This window comes from Meles meles, chromosome 1, assembly GCF_922984935.1.
Source record: "Meles meles chromosome 1, mMelMel3.1 paternal haplotype, whole genome shotgun sequence".
Classification (NCBI taxonomy): Eukaryota; Metazoa; Chordata; class Mammalia; order Carnivora; family Mustelidae; genus Meles; species Meles meles.
In genome coordinates this window covers 26,616,197-26,639,212 of record NC_060066.1, presented here as the reverse complement: position 1 = coordinate 26,639,212, position 23,016 = coordinate 26,616,197, and the positions used below count along the sequence as shown (strand labels likewise).

The 23,016-nt window shown below is 33.9% G+C and overlaps 1 protein-coding gene across 2 annotated transcripts in view; it reads right to left on the bottom strand.

The window, feature by feature from the left end:
- Positions 1–23,016, bottom strand: part of CSMD3 (CUB and Sushi multiple domains 3) — a 1,273,428-nt gene that overhangs the window by 235,329 nt on the left and 1,015,083 nt on the right. For both annotated transcript variants that reach the window (XM_046025880.1, XM_046025873.1), the window contains one exon: positions 6,376–6,492. In XM_046025880.1, coding sequence (XP_045881836.1) covers positions 6,376–6,492 — 117 coding nt within the window. The remainder of the gene's footprint in view (positions 1–6,375; positions 6,493–23,016) is intronic.

Here is a 23,016-nt window from a genome sequence, read left to right as displayed (position 1 = left end):
AGCAGTTCTGGATCTGGCTGAATTCAGTTTTGGATTGTGCCCTGCTCTTCCCAGAAAGTCTCATTATATGAGTAATATATCTTTTCATACCTTTTAGTGCATGTGTGGTGTCATAAGTCTTGACATCCAAACCAGATTTGGATGGGGGATCCTGGTCTAGCTGGTAACCAAACACGGGTTCATCTAATTATATAAATAGTACCCAAAGAATTGAATAATATAAATATAAATACATATAATAATGACACTTTCCTTCCTCTAAAATGTTGGGCTTAAAAATAAGGGTTTCCTCTCTTATAGGCACAAAATTAACATACACATTTCTTCCTATTGACATTAGTAGAACCATTAATTTTAAAAAGAGAGAACCCTTTTCTATTGTTCAATATCTAACAAATAATGATAAATAGTAAATATACATTCTGAATAAACACACATTTTGTGAACATTTGTCATTGTTAGATAAGTAAATTCAATATTTACAAAACAGTAATCATTGATTTTGGTGCACTGTTAAGAAATGAAGTGCCATAGAGTTCAAAAGTAGAATATAAAAAACCTTTATTGACTGGAAGAGTTCATTCATTACTGAAAACTTCACACCAGGAAAAACAGAATCCCAATGACATGATTTACTGACCTAATGAGCATACAAAAATAATCTCAAACAAATTTGTCACTACAATTTGAGGAAAATTAGTGGCAATAAATTACTGAATTAAGTATAAAGCTAGATAACAACAACATAAATTATGTAAGGGATGCTGAATAAAATAGATCATTGAAAACCACCGAGATATAAGTTCAAAAGACAAATGGTCAGATATGTGTCTGAGTTTTAAAGAAGAGTATACACAAGAGTAAAAGAATGACTACTAGTTTTAACACACAAGATGACAATAGTTAACTTTCTACCTACAGGTCAAAACTATAGTAGTACATACTAAAAAGTACAGATACTCACAAGAATAAAAAACCCACTTTATGGGTATATATATATATATATATATATATATACACACATACATATATATATATATATGCGTGTGCATGTGTGCACATCTTAGTTTCAATCTACTGTTTTTGCTTTTTTCCTTCTAAATTCTAAGAAGACTTAAATTTTTAAGTGCTACATTTTATAGACCAAAAGTTAAAACAGTATTGTGAAAGATAGGGTATGCAAAAATAAATTGTATGTAACAATCGTTATGTAAATACCTAAATCTGTAAGATGGAAAAAAATACTAAATTTAATGAATATAATAAGAATTAATGGAATATTCTTTATCTAATCATTATCAGTGCTTATACTATAATATTATGGTAAAGTCTGAGAAAAAAGCAAACCAAAGAACCCCACAGCTATCACCTCATATTGTAGGCAACATCAAGGGAAAAAATGTTTCTAAATTAACCGTGAGGAAAAATACTACAATGAAAAATAGGAAAAATAATGGTTGTGAATAAGAAACAAATATAAAATATGTGAAAGTAGGAGAGAAATTCAACATGATGTCAACGACTTAAAACAAAACAAACCAAAAACTCCCTCCAGCAATACACAAAAGATTTTAGTAACTGTCTGTGCCCCTTGTACAGAGTAGACTGATCTGACAAGTTCGTGTGATTTAGGAATTCATTACTTTGAAACCTATGCAAGCAGACTGCACTGATAGCACAAGATAAAGAGAGGGCAGACTGGCTGGGAAAATGAAGAAGAAAAACCTGACAAAAGTTTTCAGGCATACTTCTAAGTTTCTACATTTGGAAGCTAGTCTTGGGGGCAGAGTAAGCTTTGTACCTTAATAAATATGCATTCAAAGTAGGCCTTTTAGGAGGTGAAACTGTCTGGGATGCCAAACACAAAATTAAGTCATCACAGACTACTCTAGATACACTCAAGGTGATTTGCATGTTGGAATTCTCCAAGAAATCTAAATGTCAGTTTGCATTCTACAGAGCTAATATTTATTACCTGTGTTAGAGAGCAATTTTTGTTAAGGTTTTCTACATAAAACTGTGGTAATATAGTCCATCTTCTGTAGTGAGTTGAGTAGTGTTGTCCCCCCCACCCCATCCTGCCAAATTTGTATCTACCCAAAAGCTCAGAAAGTCATTATATTTGGAAACAGGGTCTTTGCAGATGTAATTAATTAAATATTAATATGAAATCATATTGGATTAGGGTGTGCCCTAAATGCAACAACAGGTGTTCTTATAAGGAAAGAGGAAAAAGATACATGCAGAAACAGAGGAGACACACACACAGGGCAAAGGTCTTGTGAAGACAGAGTCAGGAATCAGAGTGATGCAGCTATAAGCCACAGAAGGTCAAGGGTTGTTGAAAGCCACCAGGAGCTCTGAAGAAGCAAAGAAAGATTCTCCCCTAGGGCCTGCAGAGGGAGTGTGGCACTATGGATAACTTGATTTCAGAGATCTAGCCTCCAGAACAGAGAGAATAAATGTCTGTTGTTTAGTCACTGAGTTTGTGATTTTGTTATGGCAGCCTTCTGACACTAATACATTCTCTTTCATACATAATCCTGGATTGTGAGGAATGGGTGACTGAAGGGAAGTGAGGGTGGGAGGCTGGAAAGGGATAATCATTTCAAAAAGTAATATTCTATGTGAAACTAATTTAGGTTTTATGTTACTAGTTATGAATCATTTCTTCTGAATTATGAAGAGGTCCTTCAGTATTTTTTTTTAAATCCCATCTTCTTAAATTACTTCATGCATCTTGATTTAACAATTCGTCTATCTAAAATATTTAATTTTGTCCTTCTTATGTCTTTCTCTTGGGCTTTCTATAAAATAAGAACTCCATTAATTTTCATCCTAAGAGAAAACAAGCACAGACATTAGCCTCTGACTTGTACCCCACCTCACTGCTGACCTAGCTCCTTCTGTTTTTTCTTAGCCAGACTTGTTGAAATAGAAGTCCACGATACTTATTCTCCAATTTCTATAATTCTCCCCTCTCTATAACTTGATTTTGCCTGCTTTTTCTAGGTATAAATACATATTAACAATAATATTTTTTCTCTAACAGTGTCAATAGTTGTCCCACATTCTAAAGCATCTTATCTATATCAAATTCAATATGAAAATATGCTTTGCATGTTTTGGTACTTCAAAATAATGCATTGCATGGAGACTTAAATAATCAAACCATAAAAGAGAAACAACTGGTAATTAAAAATTGAAAAATGAAGGAAAAATAAAACATATTTTATTAATAAAAAGATAGTGTATTTTTTAATCCCCAATCCAAATGAAATCGCTTAATTGTTAACATGAATAAATGTTACTCAATAATCCAGAATTATTCTAGTTCTACATATATAGAACAACCATAATCCTGCAGAATGAATATCACCAAAGTGACCCTAGTATCGGAAGTTCAATGAAATCCAGTGATGCTCGCAAAGGCATTAGGAATTGGCAATTTTCTTATCTATAAAAACTGAAAGATAGGAATTGACTGACAGATAAATATTCATTCAATCCATCAGTAAAGTAGGGTTATATTATGTTCACATTTACCTGATATGAATTCAATTCTACACTGGGCAAAAATAAATAAATGAAAACAATTTGGTAGCTCATGACCTATAAAAAATCAAGGTAGCTCATCTGGCATTATCTAAAGACACTGTTACCTGTTTTGATATTAGAGGAAAAATGTCTTGTTATTCAGAGACTATATGGCTTATACAAAACTAGGTAGATGATCATTATGGGTGAGTTAAGGGATTTTATGCGTGCTGTTGATTACATGTGATTTTCTCCTTATATAACAACTGTAGAACATTAAACTTCATAAAAAATGAAATTTCAATGAATGAATTGAGTATATTTGACAGATATTATGCTAAGTGATTAAAAAGTAAAATTCTAGGTGTGTCAGCATATAAAAGATATAAAAGATACAGAAGAAGATTTAAATTAGGATAAGTGACAAGAAGAAAAAAAAATAAGAAATGATATATTAGGAAGTGAAACCAAAAAGTCATAAAGCAGTGGCAACAGAGAGAAATTATGAGAATGAAAGGAAGAAGAAGCAAAATAAAAATCTGTGCTACTCTTGAGACCCTAATAAATCCATTAATTCAGGTCATTTTATTTTTGGTAAGTGGCAGTGGTGTGTCTGCAAATGTGAACATAAATGAGTGTGCAACTGTATCTCTGCGTGTATGTGACTTATTCATGTGTTATTTTGCCAATCACTTATACATATTATATCATTTAATTATAAGCTAACCCTATGAGGTAGACAGAGAAAAGTACAATTCAGGGCAATGATGTGCCTTATCTAATGAGAAAGTAATGAATTGTGCTTTGAATCCAGAAATCTGACTCCAGATTTGTCATGTCTAACCTCATAATGAGCACGAACTATGTGAGATATATTTTATATATGGAATCTCATTCACTCTTTCCAACAACTCTGCTCTGCAGACACAATTAGCTCCGTTTCAGAAATACAGAAACTGAGTCTCATAGGGCATTTGTAACTTGTCCAAAGACAGATAGCTATAAGATGTGACAAGCTGAAATTAGAATCCAAGTTTGTCTGACTTCATATGTAGTATGAAATACAGAATGATGCAACATTTGTAAAAACAAAATCAGTTTTACTAATAAGTCAATGTACATTTGATTTCATCCACAAATAATCTAAGATGTATTTAAAAATTAACATGAAAACAATTGATTATTATTTGCATTATTTTTAAAATTAAGATGATTACATTTTATGTATATTATGTTTGCTACGATAGAGTCCATTCTGTAGAAATTCATTAATTTGCTTTTATTTTAATCTGTACTTTTTCCTTCCCTTTTTGAACACACATAGGCCACTGTAAAATATCTCTATGACCAGCATGTCTATGTGTCAGGAAAGGAAATGTCTGATTTTTCTTTCTCATTTTTTTGGCCACATGATATCCAAAGAATAGATTTAATAAAACAAATTGACAGCTTATAAAGATGACTGAGCTAACCATTCAACCTTCTGGACCATCATTTCTAGGGTTCTGTCAGCAATCATGTAACATTGTTGGCATCGGGGACTATAAACTCCTCTAGCAAGGGAAGGACTATTTTGGGGGCACCAAAGACAAAATAATAATAAAAAAAATTTAAGTAGACAATGCTTTTCTTTCTAAGTAGACAATGCTTTTCTTTCTAAACTGTCATTCTCAAAGAGCTCAACTCTGATTTAACCAATCAATATGCTAGGACAAAGAAATATTTTGTAAAGAAAGAGACACCTTGCTAATGTTGGCATTACTGTTTTATATCAAGGTTAAACACAAGGTCCAGTACTTCACTTCTGATGATAATGTTCTCTCAGTTGAAGATCTTGGGCTTGTTTCAGAAGAGAGAGGAGGAGGATATACAGGCAATATCAGGTTATAAGAAATTGGACTGGAAGCATCAGCTTATTTCATATATCAGCAGAAACATTAAGTCAAGATATGATCCAAAAATCCTGATATGATAAAATCCAAGTCCTTCTGCTAAAACACTTTGTCATTCAGACCGAGACATTCATTACAGCTGTAGCAAATCCTTTACCATGTAACACAATGCTGTAAACCTAAATTGCAGGAGTCTGAACTTTCAGCCTCTCTCCCATACTTTACTGCTCACTAAATTTCCTTTGCCTATCCATCCATAAACAGAGCTTAACCTGGGTGAGATCCAGCTGGATCTTAGATGCAAAACCTTTAGAAGCCAGGTAAGTGACTTCTAAGACTTGTGATCAGGGAGATGTGAAGGCAGCAAAGGACACATTGTCTTCTCAGTGCCAATGCGGAACAGATTGTCAGCTTGACAAGATGAGCTGAAATGTCCTTTGCTGTCTTTTCATATTCATTGCTGTCCCAGATACTAGGTACTTAAAACCAAAATCTTTTCTTCCTGGAAATGTGTTTGAAAAAGTATAAAATAATATGATTGTTTTGTACATACTTTTGTCATTATTGTAATAGTTTTTTATTTGACTTTATGCATATTTTGCAGAGTACACTTTGCTTTATGCTCTGGTAATTTCCCATTTTATGTAATTCCAACATGAAGGCACTTGCAAGGTTACTGGATGTACTTATTTTTAAAAATTAAAAACAATCCTGTTTTCATTTTTATATTGTTGTTCACCTGTGTACTTGACTGTAAATTCAGATTGAGTAAAATGACCTTAAAATTTTATTATTACAAAGCTACTATCTAGAAAGAATTACAGAGTAAAGCACTTTATGAATAGTGAATATTTTCATTAAAAAACTAGCAGTTTTGAATAGTGTGTAGTGAAAAATAAAGCATGTCTAGAATGAAATACTATGTGATCAGGTGAATGTTACTTACCAAACTCCTTGGGAACTGCTATAGAATAAACACAATTATGTCCAACACTGTAATTTTTGGGATAGTTTGGTGACAGAACAGTGCCTTCTGAACCTGTTGAACGACTTCCACAGGGTGCTAGGAAATAAAAATGACAAAAATATTTTTTAGAAAAACTTAAAAAATCATACTATGGATATTTTCTTGATGTAAAATTATAGCTTTTGAACTTTAAGGCGTAGGACTTCTTTCCATCTTTTAACAAGATCCATCATTGTCAAATATTTAAAAAAATAAATTGTGGTCATATAAAATTTAAAGTATTCAGACTCACTCTTCTCAGAAATAAAGTTAATGTAATAGTATCATAATGGTATTATCTCTAGAGGTAATAATGGTGGCCCTTTCATTTGTGATAAAAGTGTAAAGATAATTATCTTTTTTATAATGATGAGAAATTACATATGCAGGTGGGAAACTGTTTTACTCACTGCCAGGCTTTGGACACTATACTCAAAATCAACCTTGATTATGCTGCCACCAAATTAAGTATTTTTATACATGAGACAGGGACCGCTGTACCAATACATTCACCCACTTATCTAAGTAGAATACTCTCAACAACCTTTATCCATTTATAAGACTTATATTTGAATCAGAAGAACTGCTGATGGTGTACAGAGTCAGATTGTTTTTTGCTACCTCAGTCCCAAATGTACTACGTTCCTACAAAAGGTGAGGGTGAAACCAATGTTTCTGGCAAATTTGTAGATGACGATTCTGCTGTTCCCAAGATAGGGGACTACATTAGGTTTTATAGTTCTGGGCTACGAGACAGACCCGGGCTACTGAGGCAGATTTAGGTATTGAAAACATAAAGATTATAGTTGATACTCTCCAACTGAACGAGATCACCCAGAAAATTATGCAGACTGAAAAAAAGGTGGCCGAGGGCGAGGTCTGGGGAACGCCAAGGTTAGGATCAGCTAAAGGGTGGCAACAGAGAAAATAGTGTCTTGGAAGCCAAGGGAGAAAAAGAAGTTAAAAGAAAGTGTTTAACAGCGGTAAGTGTTGCAAAATGGGAATAAATGAAAAAGGAGTCTGTGTGGATTTGGCGACCTGGAGTGTCACAGAGCAGGGTCCTCCCTACGTCCACGATTTTCTCAAGGAGGGATTCGGCCTAACTGCAGGCCCACTGGCCCCGCCCCTAATTCGCCCGAGGTAGAGTAGAGGTAGAATGAGGTTCCCCATTGGTGAGCCCTGGATGGGAATTTCTACTTTACTACAAATCAGGGCCATTCTGCTTGAAGAGCCCACTGGCTGGTCTGCTCCTCTGCAGTGTAAGTATTACAGGGCGAGTCTGGTGAGAGAGTGACTGATTGTTGAGGGACACCTGTAGTGGCCTTAAAAAGCCTACTGTTTGAGCTCCTCTGCTTTTATCCATATTAAAGCCAACAGTTTGCTTTCCTTCCAGCCTATCCCTTAATCGGCTTCGAACTTGTGCAGAGAGGACTCCGAAGCAAAACGGGAATTTTGGGTATCATTAATACAGCAGTTTCACCTAGAGCAGCTTTCTGTAAATTACAGTCTGCCAACCAAATCCAGCTCAAAATGAGGTTTTTTACATTCTTAGAGTTACAAAACAAAACTAAGTGGCCTATGTGGCCCAAATCCCACAATACCATCTGGCCCTTTACAGAAAAAGAAAAAAATAATAATAATGAATAAAAAGTTTGCTAACCCTTGAAGTAGAAAGATGGTAGCTAGATTGTAGTTGGATAAAGAATAACTGGTCTATAAAGAAATACAGAAGTAATCAGAACTGAAGGAGAATGTAAGGAGTAGTTAGGGAAAGGTGGAAAGCTGAGTTTTTGTTATTGATGTTTTGTTTAACAGGGAGGAAGGAGTCATTACAAAGGGAAAATCAGAGGCAGATCTAGAGTCTAGGAAAAGATAAGATCAAGAACAAAAGTTGAGTGATTAGCTGTGGAAAACTTCAGGGACACTCCTCTGTGACCTGAGCAAAGGGTTGAAGGAAACTAGAATTGCATAGATTTAATTACATGTTGGAAATGTATTGGAGTTAATGCTGGATTTTCTTTTTAAAGAGAGCTGGATGCAGTCAGTGTGTGTTAGGTGACTTGAGAAGAGTCCTGACATTTGAAAAAGTAAGCACTTTGATGGATTCCTGGCCAGAGTTTAAAATATAGTAATATATTCAAAACACATACATACAACCCCAATAGTATCTTGTATTACATTGGGTGGCTAATGAATGTTCTGCCTTTTAATGTTCTATAAAATGGTAATAAATAGCTAGAATTAAACATACTAAAATTAGAACTCCACAGAACAACAAATTGGCAGTGATGATGATAACCAAAGATGCATTGCTCTCATCACTCATTATTGTTTGAGATTACAGTAGTCAGGTGCACTCTTAGTTCAACACTGATAACTTTATTTCGCTGATAATACTACTGATGAGAGAATCATTCAAGAATGAGTAGTATGTTTTATGTGAACTTTCCTTCTGATTTTAAGGTGCTCCAAAATTACAACACTTTGAGTGTCTGTGACAGTAATTCTTATTTTTATATTTGGGAAGTATGAATAGAAATGAGAGCTTCTACCTCAAGTTCAGCTTTGTGACTTAGTCATGAACATTCTGCATCCCACATTAATATGCCTCTGATAGTCTCAATTTGCTTTTTACATTTTATTTTGCATAATGAACATTTAAGACAGCTTTTTAAAAAATATCATTTATAAATATAAAAAATATGAAGTTTTTTTTTAAACCACTGGTGAATATATATGAGGTTGCAGTATAATCATATGTTCTTAGAGTAATTAATACTATGTTAGATTCTGTTATTTGGACTAGTAGCAATAATTTTGCATTTCCTCTGGTCAGTGCTTATAGCATGTCCTAGTTTATAATAAGTTATATTGAATACTATAGTGACACACTATTTTATGCAGTGTGCAGATAATATAAATAAGGGAAAATCAACTGTGCATTGAGATACTGATTTATTTTAATCTGTTCTATGTTTCTAAAAATCAAATGCAATAATGACTAAGCCAGAGCAACTTTGCTAATTCTCCTAATATTGGTTCCTAGAAGCTTTTTATACTCTCTCTTCCTGTTTTAATTTCATCTTACAGGGTAGTATAGAAAGGGAAGCCTTTATTTTTTCTGGCTCTGTTAACAATCAGTAGAAGTCAGAAGCCAGCCAAAACTTTGAATGCTATGCTTATTTTCCCCATTTGAATTGTACCTATGGGCCATTTGTCACACTTGCTGTGTTTCTCTAAACAGCCCATATCCCTTGGAATGCATTAAATGTAAGAACTCATCTGTACCTGTTCCTGATTATAACTTATTTGATACATCTGACTACCTCTTAAATCTATGCTTAATAATATTGTTGTAGAACACATTAATTAGGAGAAGACAAGAAACTTACTTAAGGCTAAGTAAGTTTGGGAAATACATGGATTAAAAAAAAAAAAGAGTTCTTCACTATATGGCCTTACTTATGCTTTAGTAAGATCTGGGGAATGTCATGTTCCTACTTACACAATTATTTGATCATGGACACTGTTTCAGTGTAATATCTCCCAGGACCAATGTTCCCTAGAACACACTTTGCAAAATGCCAGACTGATGATTCCAGAATGTGCTATCACTTTGGCAATAATTCTAACATTTATGTTATTGCCTATAATTGATTATAATTTTGTAGTACTAAAGAATTGTTTTATGTATGCACATAGAGCTGAAGTATTTTAAAGATTTAAAATGTCAGACTTAGCCTATTACAAGTACTATTACTCTTGACATGCTTTCCCTGACTCTTGGGGTCCAATACATCGATTTGTTAGTTGTTCCCTTACATAGCTCATCAGTTTCTCTCTCCTCTCTGCCATGGTAACTGCCACAATCCAGATTCTCAACAGTTTTCACTTGGGCTCTTCCAACTAGACAACTAGCTCCACTCATCCCCAGAAGTTCTCACCACTGCTAATGATTTTTCTAACAGACAAGTCTTATCATATTTCTCTTCTCTTTCTAGAACAATTCTGATAAACATTATGTTCTTCATAAATGTCTGTGGGATGATTGAATGAACTATCCTTGCAAGACCAGGCAGGCTACTATAAAATGCTGTTCCATCATCAGCATATAACAGAAACATTTCATTTCATTTAAATTACCCCAGAAATTCATTAAATCCCACACAGAATTGAGACATACCCTCTCTTAATAAATCCATATAAGCCTACTTTTTTTTTCCTGTGATTGAAATATTCTGGTTACTAGGAATCACTGTTGCTTTACATTTAGAGACAATATTATGTGAAAGATATGTATTTAAACATTCTTATTTAAATAAGATATTTAAATATTTAAAAATTTAAATAATTTAAGATACTTAAAATTTTTAAATATTTAAATACATTTAAACATATGTACGTAAACATTGGGAATACGTTCAATGACAGAACTCATGACAGCCACATGGATATTGAGTTCCACTGAAGGAATAGCAAACTCATGTCTACCATTTTACAGTAGCAAATCCATGCTAACATTTTATCAATCTGGAGCATACCTTCATTGAGTGAGTGACATCACTCATACAGTTGAATTTTGTATGATTTTTCTTGTTCTCATATATATATTTTTTAATTCTCTTTGGCTGAATTTATATGGCTTGATTTGTATAAGTAAAATGTGCCTGTACTATAACTATACTCTGTATGTGTGTTTTACTCTTGCAGTATAAAATACACAGTAGACAGATGTCATATTTCCAGGGAAATCAGAGGATGAGTCTGCAAATGAGTTTCAAGACTTCTAGTCATTTAGTGAAAAGGACTCCCCACCTATGGTTTGATCATGTGTGTGGGATGAAGGAGGAACTCTGAGGAAGAAGAACAAGGAACTTCCCAGGAAGTGAAATAGAAGAATCCCAAACCATTTTTATGGAAGAGATACTATTTGAATCCACATATATTTGAGACTTTATAATACATGCAACATAGCCTTGAACTACTTTCAATTTCAAATCTGTCTTTTCACTTGTGTAATGTTTAATTTATTATCAAATATACTCTATAATGAAAATTATTATATAATATATAAATTTTTCTCAGAAAGCAAGGTAGGTACTTTTAAAAGTGATGAATTCTTATAGGTCGCAGAAGAGCAATATGGTATATTAAATCAATAATTTACTAGATGTAGCCTGTGACTCCTTCAGTTTGAAAGAACTGCTGGACCTTACAAAAGTGCTTGGCCCACTTCTAGTAAGTTACTTATGCCCTGATATAGCCTGATTGAATGTCACAAATCAAAAATCCTGGTTTAGAAAGTATTTGAAAACTGTATTGCCCATTGAGCTTTTTTCCCCCCCTTTCTTTTCTTTTCTTTCTTTCTTTCTTTCTTTCTTTCTTTTTTTTTTTTTTTTTAAAGAGAAGTCCTTTCATAACCCTTAAACTCTGGAATTGAATTTATAATACAGACAACTGATATTCCCAGTATTGACTTTGAGATTAAAATTACTATTGCTTCTTCTGTCCTTTGTTTAAAACATTGTTCTTGGCTTTAAAAAAAATCTAATTATTCAGCCATTCATTTCATGCTTCTCTTCATGTCTACTGTATAATCATTTCATTTTGTTTATCTTAAATGATAAGCCTCCAATAAGGCTATTCTAGCATAATGGTAATAATTATTTCTTTAAATTATAAACTGTTACTCTAAGTAACTATTTATTTTGATTTTCATTTCTTTCTCCATTAGTTCTGATACATTCACATTTATTTATCTGGAAAACTAAAGTTAATACTGCCATGAGTCTCCTATTACCTCATCTGTCACATAAAAGAAATAAAAAAAACAAAAACAAAAATCTGTCTTTATTACTTGTGAATTAATTTTGTGGTAAAATTCCACACTTCTGGGGCGCCTGGGTGGCTCAGTGGGTTATAGTCTCTGCCTTCGGCTCAGGTCATGGTCTCAGGGTCCTGGGATCGAGCCCCGCATCAGGCTCTCTGCTCAGCAAGAGGCCTGCTTCCTCCTCTCTCTCTGCCTGACTCTCTACCTGCTTGTGATCTCTGTCTGTCAAATAAATAAATAAATCTTAAAAAAAAAAAAAAAATTCCACACTCCTGTTTAACACTAAAAAAAAAAAAAAAAAAAAAATTCATCTCCATGTTGTAATCAGTGGCTCGTAAACCATTTTAATCACTCACTAAATAAACTTAGAAGCATATGAGCTTCTACATCTGTCACCTCACTGATTGCCTGGACTCACTCATTTGATTTTGCTGGCTAGGAAGGCCTTCCCTTCATGCCCCAGTGCTCGATGAGCTGTGTTCTCCATCAGAGTGTGTTCTTCAAGAAGAATCGTACTATGACACAGACCTACGAGTAGCTATATTCCTTGGATAGATTTGCCATGCCACCATATGTAAATTCTACTAATAGTAAGGATGTTGGTAGTATCTGTGATGCCTATGTCACTCATTTTTAACCTCCTTTTCAAGACTGAGGTATAATTCACATACCATAAAATTCACCCTTTTAAAATATACTATTGAGTGAGGTTTTTTTTTTTTATAGCATGTTTATGAAGTAGTGTAACCAACCCTTTAATTTTAGAATATTTCTGTCATCCCCAAAGGAATTCTTATATTCATAAGCAATCACTCCCTATTCCCTATATTCCCAAGTCCCTAGCAACCACTAGCCTATGATTTTGTAGAAAAGTGTATATGGGAAGACAAGTTCTTAAAATGATTTTAGTTGAATTGTTGATGTTTTTTAAAAACTAAAATCCCTCTTCATTGCTTAGTTTCTGATTTCCAACTCATTGACTTTAAGTGATGGCAATCTTTTATTGTTTAAAAATTATTTTAAAAGTTAACATATCAGTACAAAATGAACTTAAAAAAATCCTCTGTGACAATTTATTACTCCTGCCTGATTGCTTCACAAACATGATTTCTCAGGGAAGTCTTCCCTGTCTTCTAGACTACTTCAGAAGATCCCTTCATAACAGCATTCCATTAAGTTCAGGACACTTAATTATAACTTGTTTTATATTTATATTTATATTTATATTTATATTTATATAAAACCACTTATTTATATAGGGTCTGTCTCTGTCTCTGAACTCCCAAAATCTATTAAGTCAAAGTTTCTATTTCCTTTTTATACACTATTTATACTTCTGGAGTCAGGCACAGTGTCTGTTTATATAATGGCTTTCAATAAATATGTTATAAGTATTAAGAAAACTAAAATATACAGTATATTACTATCTTGCTACTGACTAAATGCATGGAATATAAAACTCAGATTTTTCAAACCATTTGCGTAGGGTAGTATAGTAAATGCTATATAAAACCCAAAGCTTTGGAATCTTCAAGATCTAGTGTTGAATCCCAGCTTCACTATTTACTGCCTATTTACTTCTCGCCTTGGAGGGGAGGAAATTTCAAACTGGAACGGGAACAGGAAACATCTGATAGATATGCTCTATGGTGTGGGTCTAGATAAAATGAATCAAGCAACTCTCTGACCGAACAGACTCTTCTGGAGGTGATATCATGCAGGTTTCATAAAGGCCTTAGGAGGATGAACTAATCTCATCAATCCTAGGAATGTCTACAAAGTGTAGAGAAAGGGCAGGAGGAAACCTCCCTGGTGTTTCTGCCAAGCTCTTCCTTTGAGAAAGAGGAATGCCATTTAGGGATTCTGCCGGGGCATTGTTCCCTCTAGGAAGAGCTCCTGGCTTTCATTTTCCTCTCCTCTTCACTTTTCCTAAGGATGAAGAGCAGAGTCCTCCACCCCAAAGGCAGAGGGACCTACATCTTCAATTCAGCTATTGTCTCAAGAGGTGGGGGTAGGGGTGGAGTGGATTTTGGGAGTGTCCATGCTCAGCTGTTAACAATCACTGTGGATGTGGTCCTCTAACTCTCTAGACTCTTTATCCTTTAGAAGTCCAGGAGGAAACAAGAGCCAATATTAACAGTGAAAAGGAAGACAAATTGGCTCATCTTCTCTTCCTTATAACTCAGGGGTTCTTTTTTCTTGTTTCGTGAATTTGGATGGGAAAAATTGTTTATCATTTTCAATTCTTATGGAATTTTTGTTTTCTAACTGAATTTTACCATTTCACTTAATTTCAAACATAGGCAGCAAACCACTGGCACTTCATCACCAACAGGAATTATAGATGTTTTTATATTAATTATAATTGTTGCAGATACCTCAAAATATTATTTGTTCCTATCACAAAGTAGTTATTAGATTTGCTAAAACTTAAAATTTAAGGCAATAATTAGGAAGCAATATATTATTATTTTTTTAAGATTTTATTTATTTATTTGACAGAGAGAAATCACGAGAGGCAGGCAGAGAGAGAGGAAGGGAAGCAGGCTCTCCGCTGAGCAGAGAGCCAGATGCGGGACTCGATCCCAGGACCCTGAGATCATGACCCGAGCTGAAGGTAGCGGCTCAACCCACTGAGCCACCCAGGCGCCCCAGAAGCAATATATTATTACATCAAAATTTGTTTTTTCAGTTATAGATTTTAAATACTTGGATAACTGTGTTTCAATATAATTGGTTTATCTTTCATGCCTGTGTGCTTTATTATATTTAATACATCTAAAAAGATAATTCTAGGATAGGACTCATCATCACATAAAAAAAAGAAACCCTATTCTAATTAGATTCCTCCCAAATCATCTCTTTTTACATTTGTAATTTTTTGTCTTTTCTTTTCCTTAAGGGGGCTTGGCTCAGAAATTGTTGCTTTTGCCTATGAAGATCTGGAAAATATTAGTTGCATTGGAGAACCCTTTCCTTCTTGCTCTTTTGTCTCTCTTCCTAACAGGACAGATCAATTCTTTCCTAAATCAGAAAAGTCCTAAAACTCAGATTAGGAACATAGGGAGAAATATCCCATCTTGGGGTCAGCTTAGGTTTGAATCTATTTAGAACCTCAGTATGGTTCAGATTTACTCACTAACTCTCCCATACATTTCAATCTAACTGACTGGTTTTGGGCTTTGGGATTAAGAACCAAATTCCCTCTTGCACAGAGAGCTCTGTATTATCTTTTTTTAAAATGTGTATGTCTTGAAGTGAAAGGCTCACTTCAAGGCTTAATATAAGTGTAAAATGAAATTTTTTATGTTTAATAAAGAGGAAGGAAGCAGCAACCTCCTTTAGGGTGTCTGTTTTAAACCATAATAGGCCCAACCTTTTGATTTTACAGTGCAAGACTGCTGGCCTTCTAGAAACGTACTTTAGAAATCCACTAAGATTTCTTACAAGGTATAGTCACAAGGTATACAGAGACAAGTTACATCAGTTTGTCTCTCAAGGAGATAAAAGAAGAGTTATTGGTTCTTTATAAATTTGTATGAGATTCTGTCTGGTCTTTGTAGCATCTTTCAAAAGCAGCCTGCAATGTTCATTATATTCCAAATATGCTTATTCAATAATATACCTGCTTTCTTTCTCTCCAGGTTTTGTGGGTTGAACTTTTTGGTAGGATATTTGTTTCCTAGACATTAGAACTGTTGTCTTATTTTCTTAGTACTATTCCTTACTTAATACAGTTTGATTCTCAACATGACCAAATAGTTACTGTTGTATCCTTTACTTTCTTTATCTGTAAGGAGAAAAGCTGTGGGCTGATTCAGTTTTATGTATAAGTAAATTATTTTTTTGTTTTTCTGCAAAAAAGGGTAACACATTAGGGAGACATGTTTGAAGTCTGACTTAAACATAAAAACTACATGGTGGTGGAGAACACGGGTTTCTTCGCACAATGAGAGGCCATGCAACTACCCATCTGGAGACATGGCGTAGTGGCTGAGATGCCAAAGGCAGAGAAAATAAAAACTGTTTAAATAGGAGCTCCAAGTCAGTGGTCACAAGAAAATATGTTCTGAATTATAAGCATTGATTTGCAATCAGATTGCTTCTTACATAGGGAACTCGACATAGGATGCTCCAGAATTCATAACAGCAGGGATTTATTTATAACAATGCTAATGATTCTCTAGACTAGCATGCAGGAGGCCAACTGGAGTGATAATGTCAGTAAGAGTGCCTGGAAATAGCAGGTGCTCAATCCCATTAGTTTTCCTCCCAGTTTCATTTTAAATAATATTCTTCCCCCCACTATGAAAACAAAACATGCTTTGGTTTTATCTCAATACTACTTCAAATTTTTAAAATAGAAAATACATTTGGGGTGCCTGTCTGACTCAGTTGGTAGAGAATGTGACTCTTGATCTGGGGTCATGAGTTTAAGCCCCGTATTGGGCCTTAGAGCTTGCTTAAAAAAAATAGGAAATACATTATATTTTTTTGTAGAACATAATTCTGACACATAATCTGTACATTGTGTCTGTGAACAAATTCCTATGTATAGCTAATGAAAGGCAGATATTTGATGATACTCAGAAATAATTTACCACTAGGCCTTTGTTTTATGAGTGTTTCATCCACACGCTTTAATTATGTCACATATTTAAATGGCATGAAATGCTAAATGGCTCAGTGCATTAGATTACATAATGTCTATATTCATTTATAATGCAATGGGGCTTCACACTTGCTTTAAACCTCAAAAAAAATTCTATAAACCTCAAGGACATTTGGAATAAGAGATTAGCCCAAGGCAAGCCATGCCGTTTAAGCAGAAGATCTGGAATAAAACTTGAGTGAGCTACTTCATGCACTAAAGCAATATGATTTAATTAAAAGTAGGTCAAGTGATGTTACTAATGAGAGATAACTGTAAAGTTGGAGAGGTTTAATTATGAAATGAACTTTTTATTTTTCATTTTGTTTGTTTCAAATTTTCTCTTCAGTTGATAGTGCAAGAGGGCTATTTATTTATTTAGTATTATTATTTAAAGCTTTTATCATTCCACATAGAGTAGAAAGTTGAACAATGAATGGTGCCAGATGACTACTGGATGTCCAAACATACACCCTGTGTATGTACTTTGGACAGACTGATAGTTATCAGTGACTGAGTTACATAATCTTTTTTCCACCTCCAGAATCTAGGACTTATATTAGCATGAGAGAAACAAAGAGATTGAAAATAATGGTGCAGATGTTCAAAGGAGCTAACACTGACTGTATCTGTTAGGGTATTTGCCTTCTGTATAATGTTGTGCTTCAAATGAAATGCAAAAATCCATTTCAGATGAACACTTTTTATTAGTTATTGGTAGGAATTTGCTTTTTCTTAATTCTCCTACTTAGCTTGAAGGAAGGTTTCAGAAATAAATGGGGAACCCAAAATCGCACCACTTATTTTTGAAGCCATACATCCATTCATGAAACATTTAACCACCTGAAATATGCCGTAACTGTTAAGGTTCCAGAGATATAAAAAACATCAATGCAAGGTCATTTGTAGAATTAATCAGCCTACCGAGAGGACAGTGATTAAGCCTGGACTCCAAATCGACTGGTAGGCAACTGTGACTTTGAACAAGTGACTGAACCTGCTTTTGTGTCTTGGTTTCCTCATCTGTAAATGAGAATATTAGTAGTACCTAATTCATGGAGTTGTAGTAAGGCATAAAATAATATGTGTAGAAAACTTCAAACTGTTCTCAGCACAGACAAGTTATTATCTCTTATCAGTCCTCTCTATGGGTTTTCTTGTTGAGCTACTTCAAATTCTACTTTCCCTGTTTGCTCTTTCCTCTATGTGTTTATAAATGCTAAACCCTAAGTGTGAAACACACCATCTCCTTATGTCTTGTACCTCACCTGGTTCCTCCTTATTTATATTTTTAGGATTCAGCTCATGTGTCACTTTCATAAGGAAGACTTCCCTGATCTCTCTTTGTAACCAGGTCAGATGCACTGCCATGCTGTGCTCGCAGCTCTGTTTTTATTTCTAGCAATGGACCTTACTTGTCCTTATTTCATCTGATTATAAATTCTCTAAAGGCAAGAACCATATTGAATTCATAGTTAGTGCAGGACCAGGCATATAATTGTACTTTTGATGCCTGATTAAAAAAAGAAGGCATTAGACCATCTCTTCTATTCTCTCTAATAGTTGCTCCAAATATGTTTATTCTTAGGATCTTATTATTATAATTAACTTAATTGCATATTCACTGTATGCCTTAGTGGAACAGATCAAGAATAATGCATTGGTCCAGTTATAAAATAAATAAGTCATGGGTATAGCATGATGATATATTGAACAATACTGTCTTGCATATTTGAGAGTTACTAAGAGAGTAAATCTTAAAATTACTTATCATAAGAAAGAAATCATAAACTGGACAGTGATGGATGTTAACTATACTTATTGTGGTGAACATCTCACAATATATACAAATATCAAATCATTATGTTGTACACCTGAAACAAATATGTCAATTTTACCTCAACTAAGAATATTGTATTAGTACTATGGCTAGTACTCCAAATTTAATGATTTACCTTTCAAGTTCTAAGGCTCCAGAATAATGGGCTTTACACACACCAGAGATATCTTTACCAAGGACCTATTATTTCAACTTTAGATTTACTTGATTCCATCCTGGAAGCTTTAGGGAGCAAGAGGAGGATAAATTGGAATGTTTTTCCACTAATAATATGCCTAAAGAAAATATGAGAGCTTCAGCCAAAAAAGCATTCGGACAGAAAGGACAGCACGTGCAAAATTCCTCAGGCAGAAGTGTGAATTAGTGCTTTCAAGAAACATCTAGGAGGCATCTGTGGCCCGTGTAGTAGAGAGGGAGAATAGTAAAGAGGTTAGAGTATATATAGGCAAATTAAGGAACTTCATATTATAAGATCTGTGCAGTTAACTCAGATTTAGAAATCCAATGGTGGATTTTGATATAATTTGACATATGTTTTTATTTATTTATTTTTTAAAGACTTTGTTTATTTGTGTATTTATTTAGAGAGAAAGAGAGCGAACATGTGAGCAGGGGGAAAGGACAGAGTGGGAGGGAAAGAGAGAATCCCAAACAGCCTCCAAGCTGAACACAGAGCCCAACACAGGGCTCTATCCCATGACCCAGAGACCATGACCCAAGTCAAAATCAAGAGTCAGACGCTCAACCAACTGAGCCACTCTGGAGCTCCAATCTGACATATGTTTGAAAGATTACTTTGTTGTGTTCCTAAGAGATTTTATCAGGAAATAAGGGAAAGAGAGAAACTAGCCAGGAGAGAGGTTAAGAGATAAGAAATAGCTAGTGCCCTAGATCAGGGTAGAGGTGTGTTTATGTAAACAACTATAATACCATTAGATGAAATAAATCAAATAATGAATATTAAGGAAAAATATGGAATCTGTCACTAGTTGTGTTTCATTACCTTTACATAATATTGAGTCATTTTGTGGATAAGAATAATAGGACTTCTAGGGGCACCTGGGTGGCTCAGTGGGTTAAAGCCTCTGCCTTCGGTTCGGGTCATGATCCCAGAGTCCTGGGATCGAACCCCGCATCCAGCTCTCTGCTCAGCAGAGAGCCTGCTTCCTCCTCTCTCTCTCTGCCTGCCTCTCTGCCTACTTATAATCTCTGCCTGTCAAATAAATAAATAAAATCTTTAAAAAAAAAAAAAACAGGACTTCTACTTTAATCCAGTATGTCCATAGATAACTAAAGTAACAGAGTTTCAACAGATACTATTCAAAGTATGAAAAATAAACAGGGAAAAAATTATTTTCCAAACACCCTCTTTTTTTTTTTTTTTGATCACAAAGTGCATTTCAGGTACAGATATTCTGTTCTGCTATCATTTAATACATGTGACATTCTCATGAGATAAGCTGCAGGGTTTCTCATCACTGAGCAGGACTTACCACAGGATGCTATCATTTTGGATCTACTGCTGACAAATACAATCTCCCAGTGTCCAGCATAAGCTCTTGAAAATATTTTCTTTAGATTTAAAATGTACACAATCTTAAACCATGATAAAAAAAAAAAAAGAAAAAACTATCTTCTAAAATAGATAAACTTTGTAAATTCTTAGGGTTCAGTTCAGGTTAAAAATATTTACTGAGAGCCTGCTTGTATATAAATTAATGCATTGAATGCTATAAAGCTAAATATAGCATAACTTTATGAACTTATAGTCTTCCTGAGTAAAACATTATAAGAAAAAGCAAAATATTGCATTTAAAGAGCTTAAAAGAATGGTCATGTTGGTGTTTACTTTTATGTAAAAAATAAAATAAAAAACTTTTCTTATTTTGGTACTTAGGGATTATAGTCTAATAGCTCCCTACTTAAATACTCTAAAGCAAAGCCTATCAGTCAGTCCAAATTTCCTGCCCATGTTCTCAGAGACAGTAGTCAATATTTTATTGTAGGGTAAGACTTAACATGAAAAGCAGCAGAGTCTGACAATCTAATTCTCAAACATGGATGAAATTAAAAATAGAGGCATAAGCAAATTAAAGTATGACAAAGGCAATTACTAAAATACACAAAAATAACTTAATTTTGGAATATTAGAAATTAACAGAAGACTCAGCTAAGGAATAGGTGAATAAATGGGAGTGTAGGGCAGGTGACCATTGCTTTAAAATACTTTAAATGGCAATCTATATTATGTTATTTTCTTGGATATCACAAGTATAATTTACTTTGATAAAAAATTCAAAATTTATCTTAATTAAAAAATGTATCCTTATGAACAACAAACCCTCTGGCTCTATTACACATGCTTTACCCACTAATTTTGACTTTCAAAGTATTAAATTATTAAATCTGAAAGTCAGACAGTTCTGTGTATTTTGGATTTTTGTATAATTACTATGAGGAAAAACAAATAGATATGTGTGAACCTGATCAAGAAACTAAAATATATTACATTCTCCTTATTATAAGACAATAATAACTTCAGACCCAAATGTTTTTTTTTAATTTATTTTTTATGTTTTATTTATTTATATTTTTAAAATAAGCTCTAGGCACAATATGGGGCTTGAACTCATGACCCCAAGATTAAGAGTTGCATGCTCTACCAACTGAGCCAGCCAGAAACCCCAGAGACAAATGTTTTAAATAAGTTATTTAATATAATTCTCCCAACAACCTTATAAATTATACAATATTATCTCATGCTTAGGTACACAAAATAAATTGTGTAAGGTTACATAGCTGATTTTAGGTTTTCTCTTGTTTTTAAAATCATTATTTAGAGTTAAATACATATAGTTCTAAAACATGGGCCTTTTTCTCATCCTTTCCTATACTAGAAATTATCGGTTATGGTCATATTTTTAACAGGAATGTATCTTAATTTTTCTTTTGTAATAGCCTAAGGTATTTACAGAATAACTGTTTTCCATACTATCTTGGCATTATGGGTAAAAGTATAGTCATATCCAACTCACTTGATAGTGAAGATTATTCTTTCTTAAAATTTTTTTTTTTTTTAAGATTTTATTGAGATCACAAGTAGGCAGAGAGAGAGGGAGAGAGGAAAGCAGGCTCCCCACTGAGCAGAGAGCCCGACGCGGGGCTCGATCCCAGGATCCTGGGATCATGACCCGAGCTGAAGGCAGAGGCTTTAACCCACTGAGCCACCCAGGCGCCCCTTTTCTTAAAAAATTTTTAAAAATTCTAAACATTTGTGCTATTTTTAGAAACAAACATGTAGCCATATAAGAACATTAATAAATCAGATTTAACTGATGTTAAAATGACAGAAATATACTAATTCCACTAAATATAACATGCAATGCAAAGTGCAATGCATGTTTTCCAGTGCTGCGATTCTTTTAGAACACTTTGAAAATCACATGTATTAATATTCTAGTATTTGCCGGGAAACTTACTGTGCCCTCTCTATGGATTGTAATTAATTGCATCTTCGCAATAAGCTATTAAATTAATAACTGTGATCCAGTTTTAGAGATTTAAAAATCAAGGCTTGGTTTGCTAGAGGTCATAGATATAGTAAAAGGATTTGAATCCAGGTCTACTCTTCCCTCGGCTTTGTCTGTAGATATGACTATTCAACCAACATGAAATATACTTAACTAGGCTATATTTGATTCCATGAAATATTTTTGGTTTGGAAGGATCATTTGTATATATTATAGAATATTCCATGCTGAAATTAATATTTCTAAGACCTATCAATATAGAAACCTATTGGAAAGAAATAGGATTATTTTAGGGAGGCATATGCTTAGTGAATGCATACTCTACTTCAGTTCTCCTGTCTTCTTCGGCTAAGTCATTGAAAGCCATGTACTTAATAATTTATCTCAGTGATTAACACCTATCCTTTTGATCTATGGTTTTCTGTATCCTTCGGTTTTTCTCTGCTAGGATTTTGGTTATTTCTTGTTTGGCTCCTAGAAGTTTTCTATGTTATTTTAATGAATTTTCTGGCTATATACAGATTTCTTTTTGCATAGCTCTGAATTTTAAGACAATATAATCAGTCTTTCTCTTAACCTTTCTAGAAATTTTCCTGTCATCAATTCATTTTTTCTCTTTGGCAAAATTAAATCCAAAGTAATTATTTCTCCTTTTATTCCCTTTCTCCTGATAGATGAAACCACCAATTCAAGAATTAACTGGCTGTTCTGTTACTAACAGAATGACCAT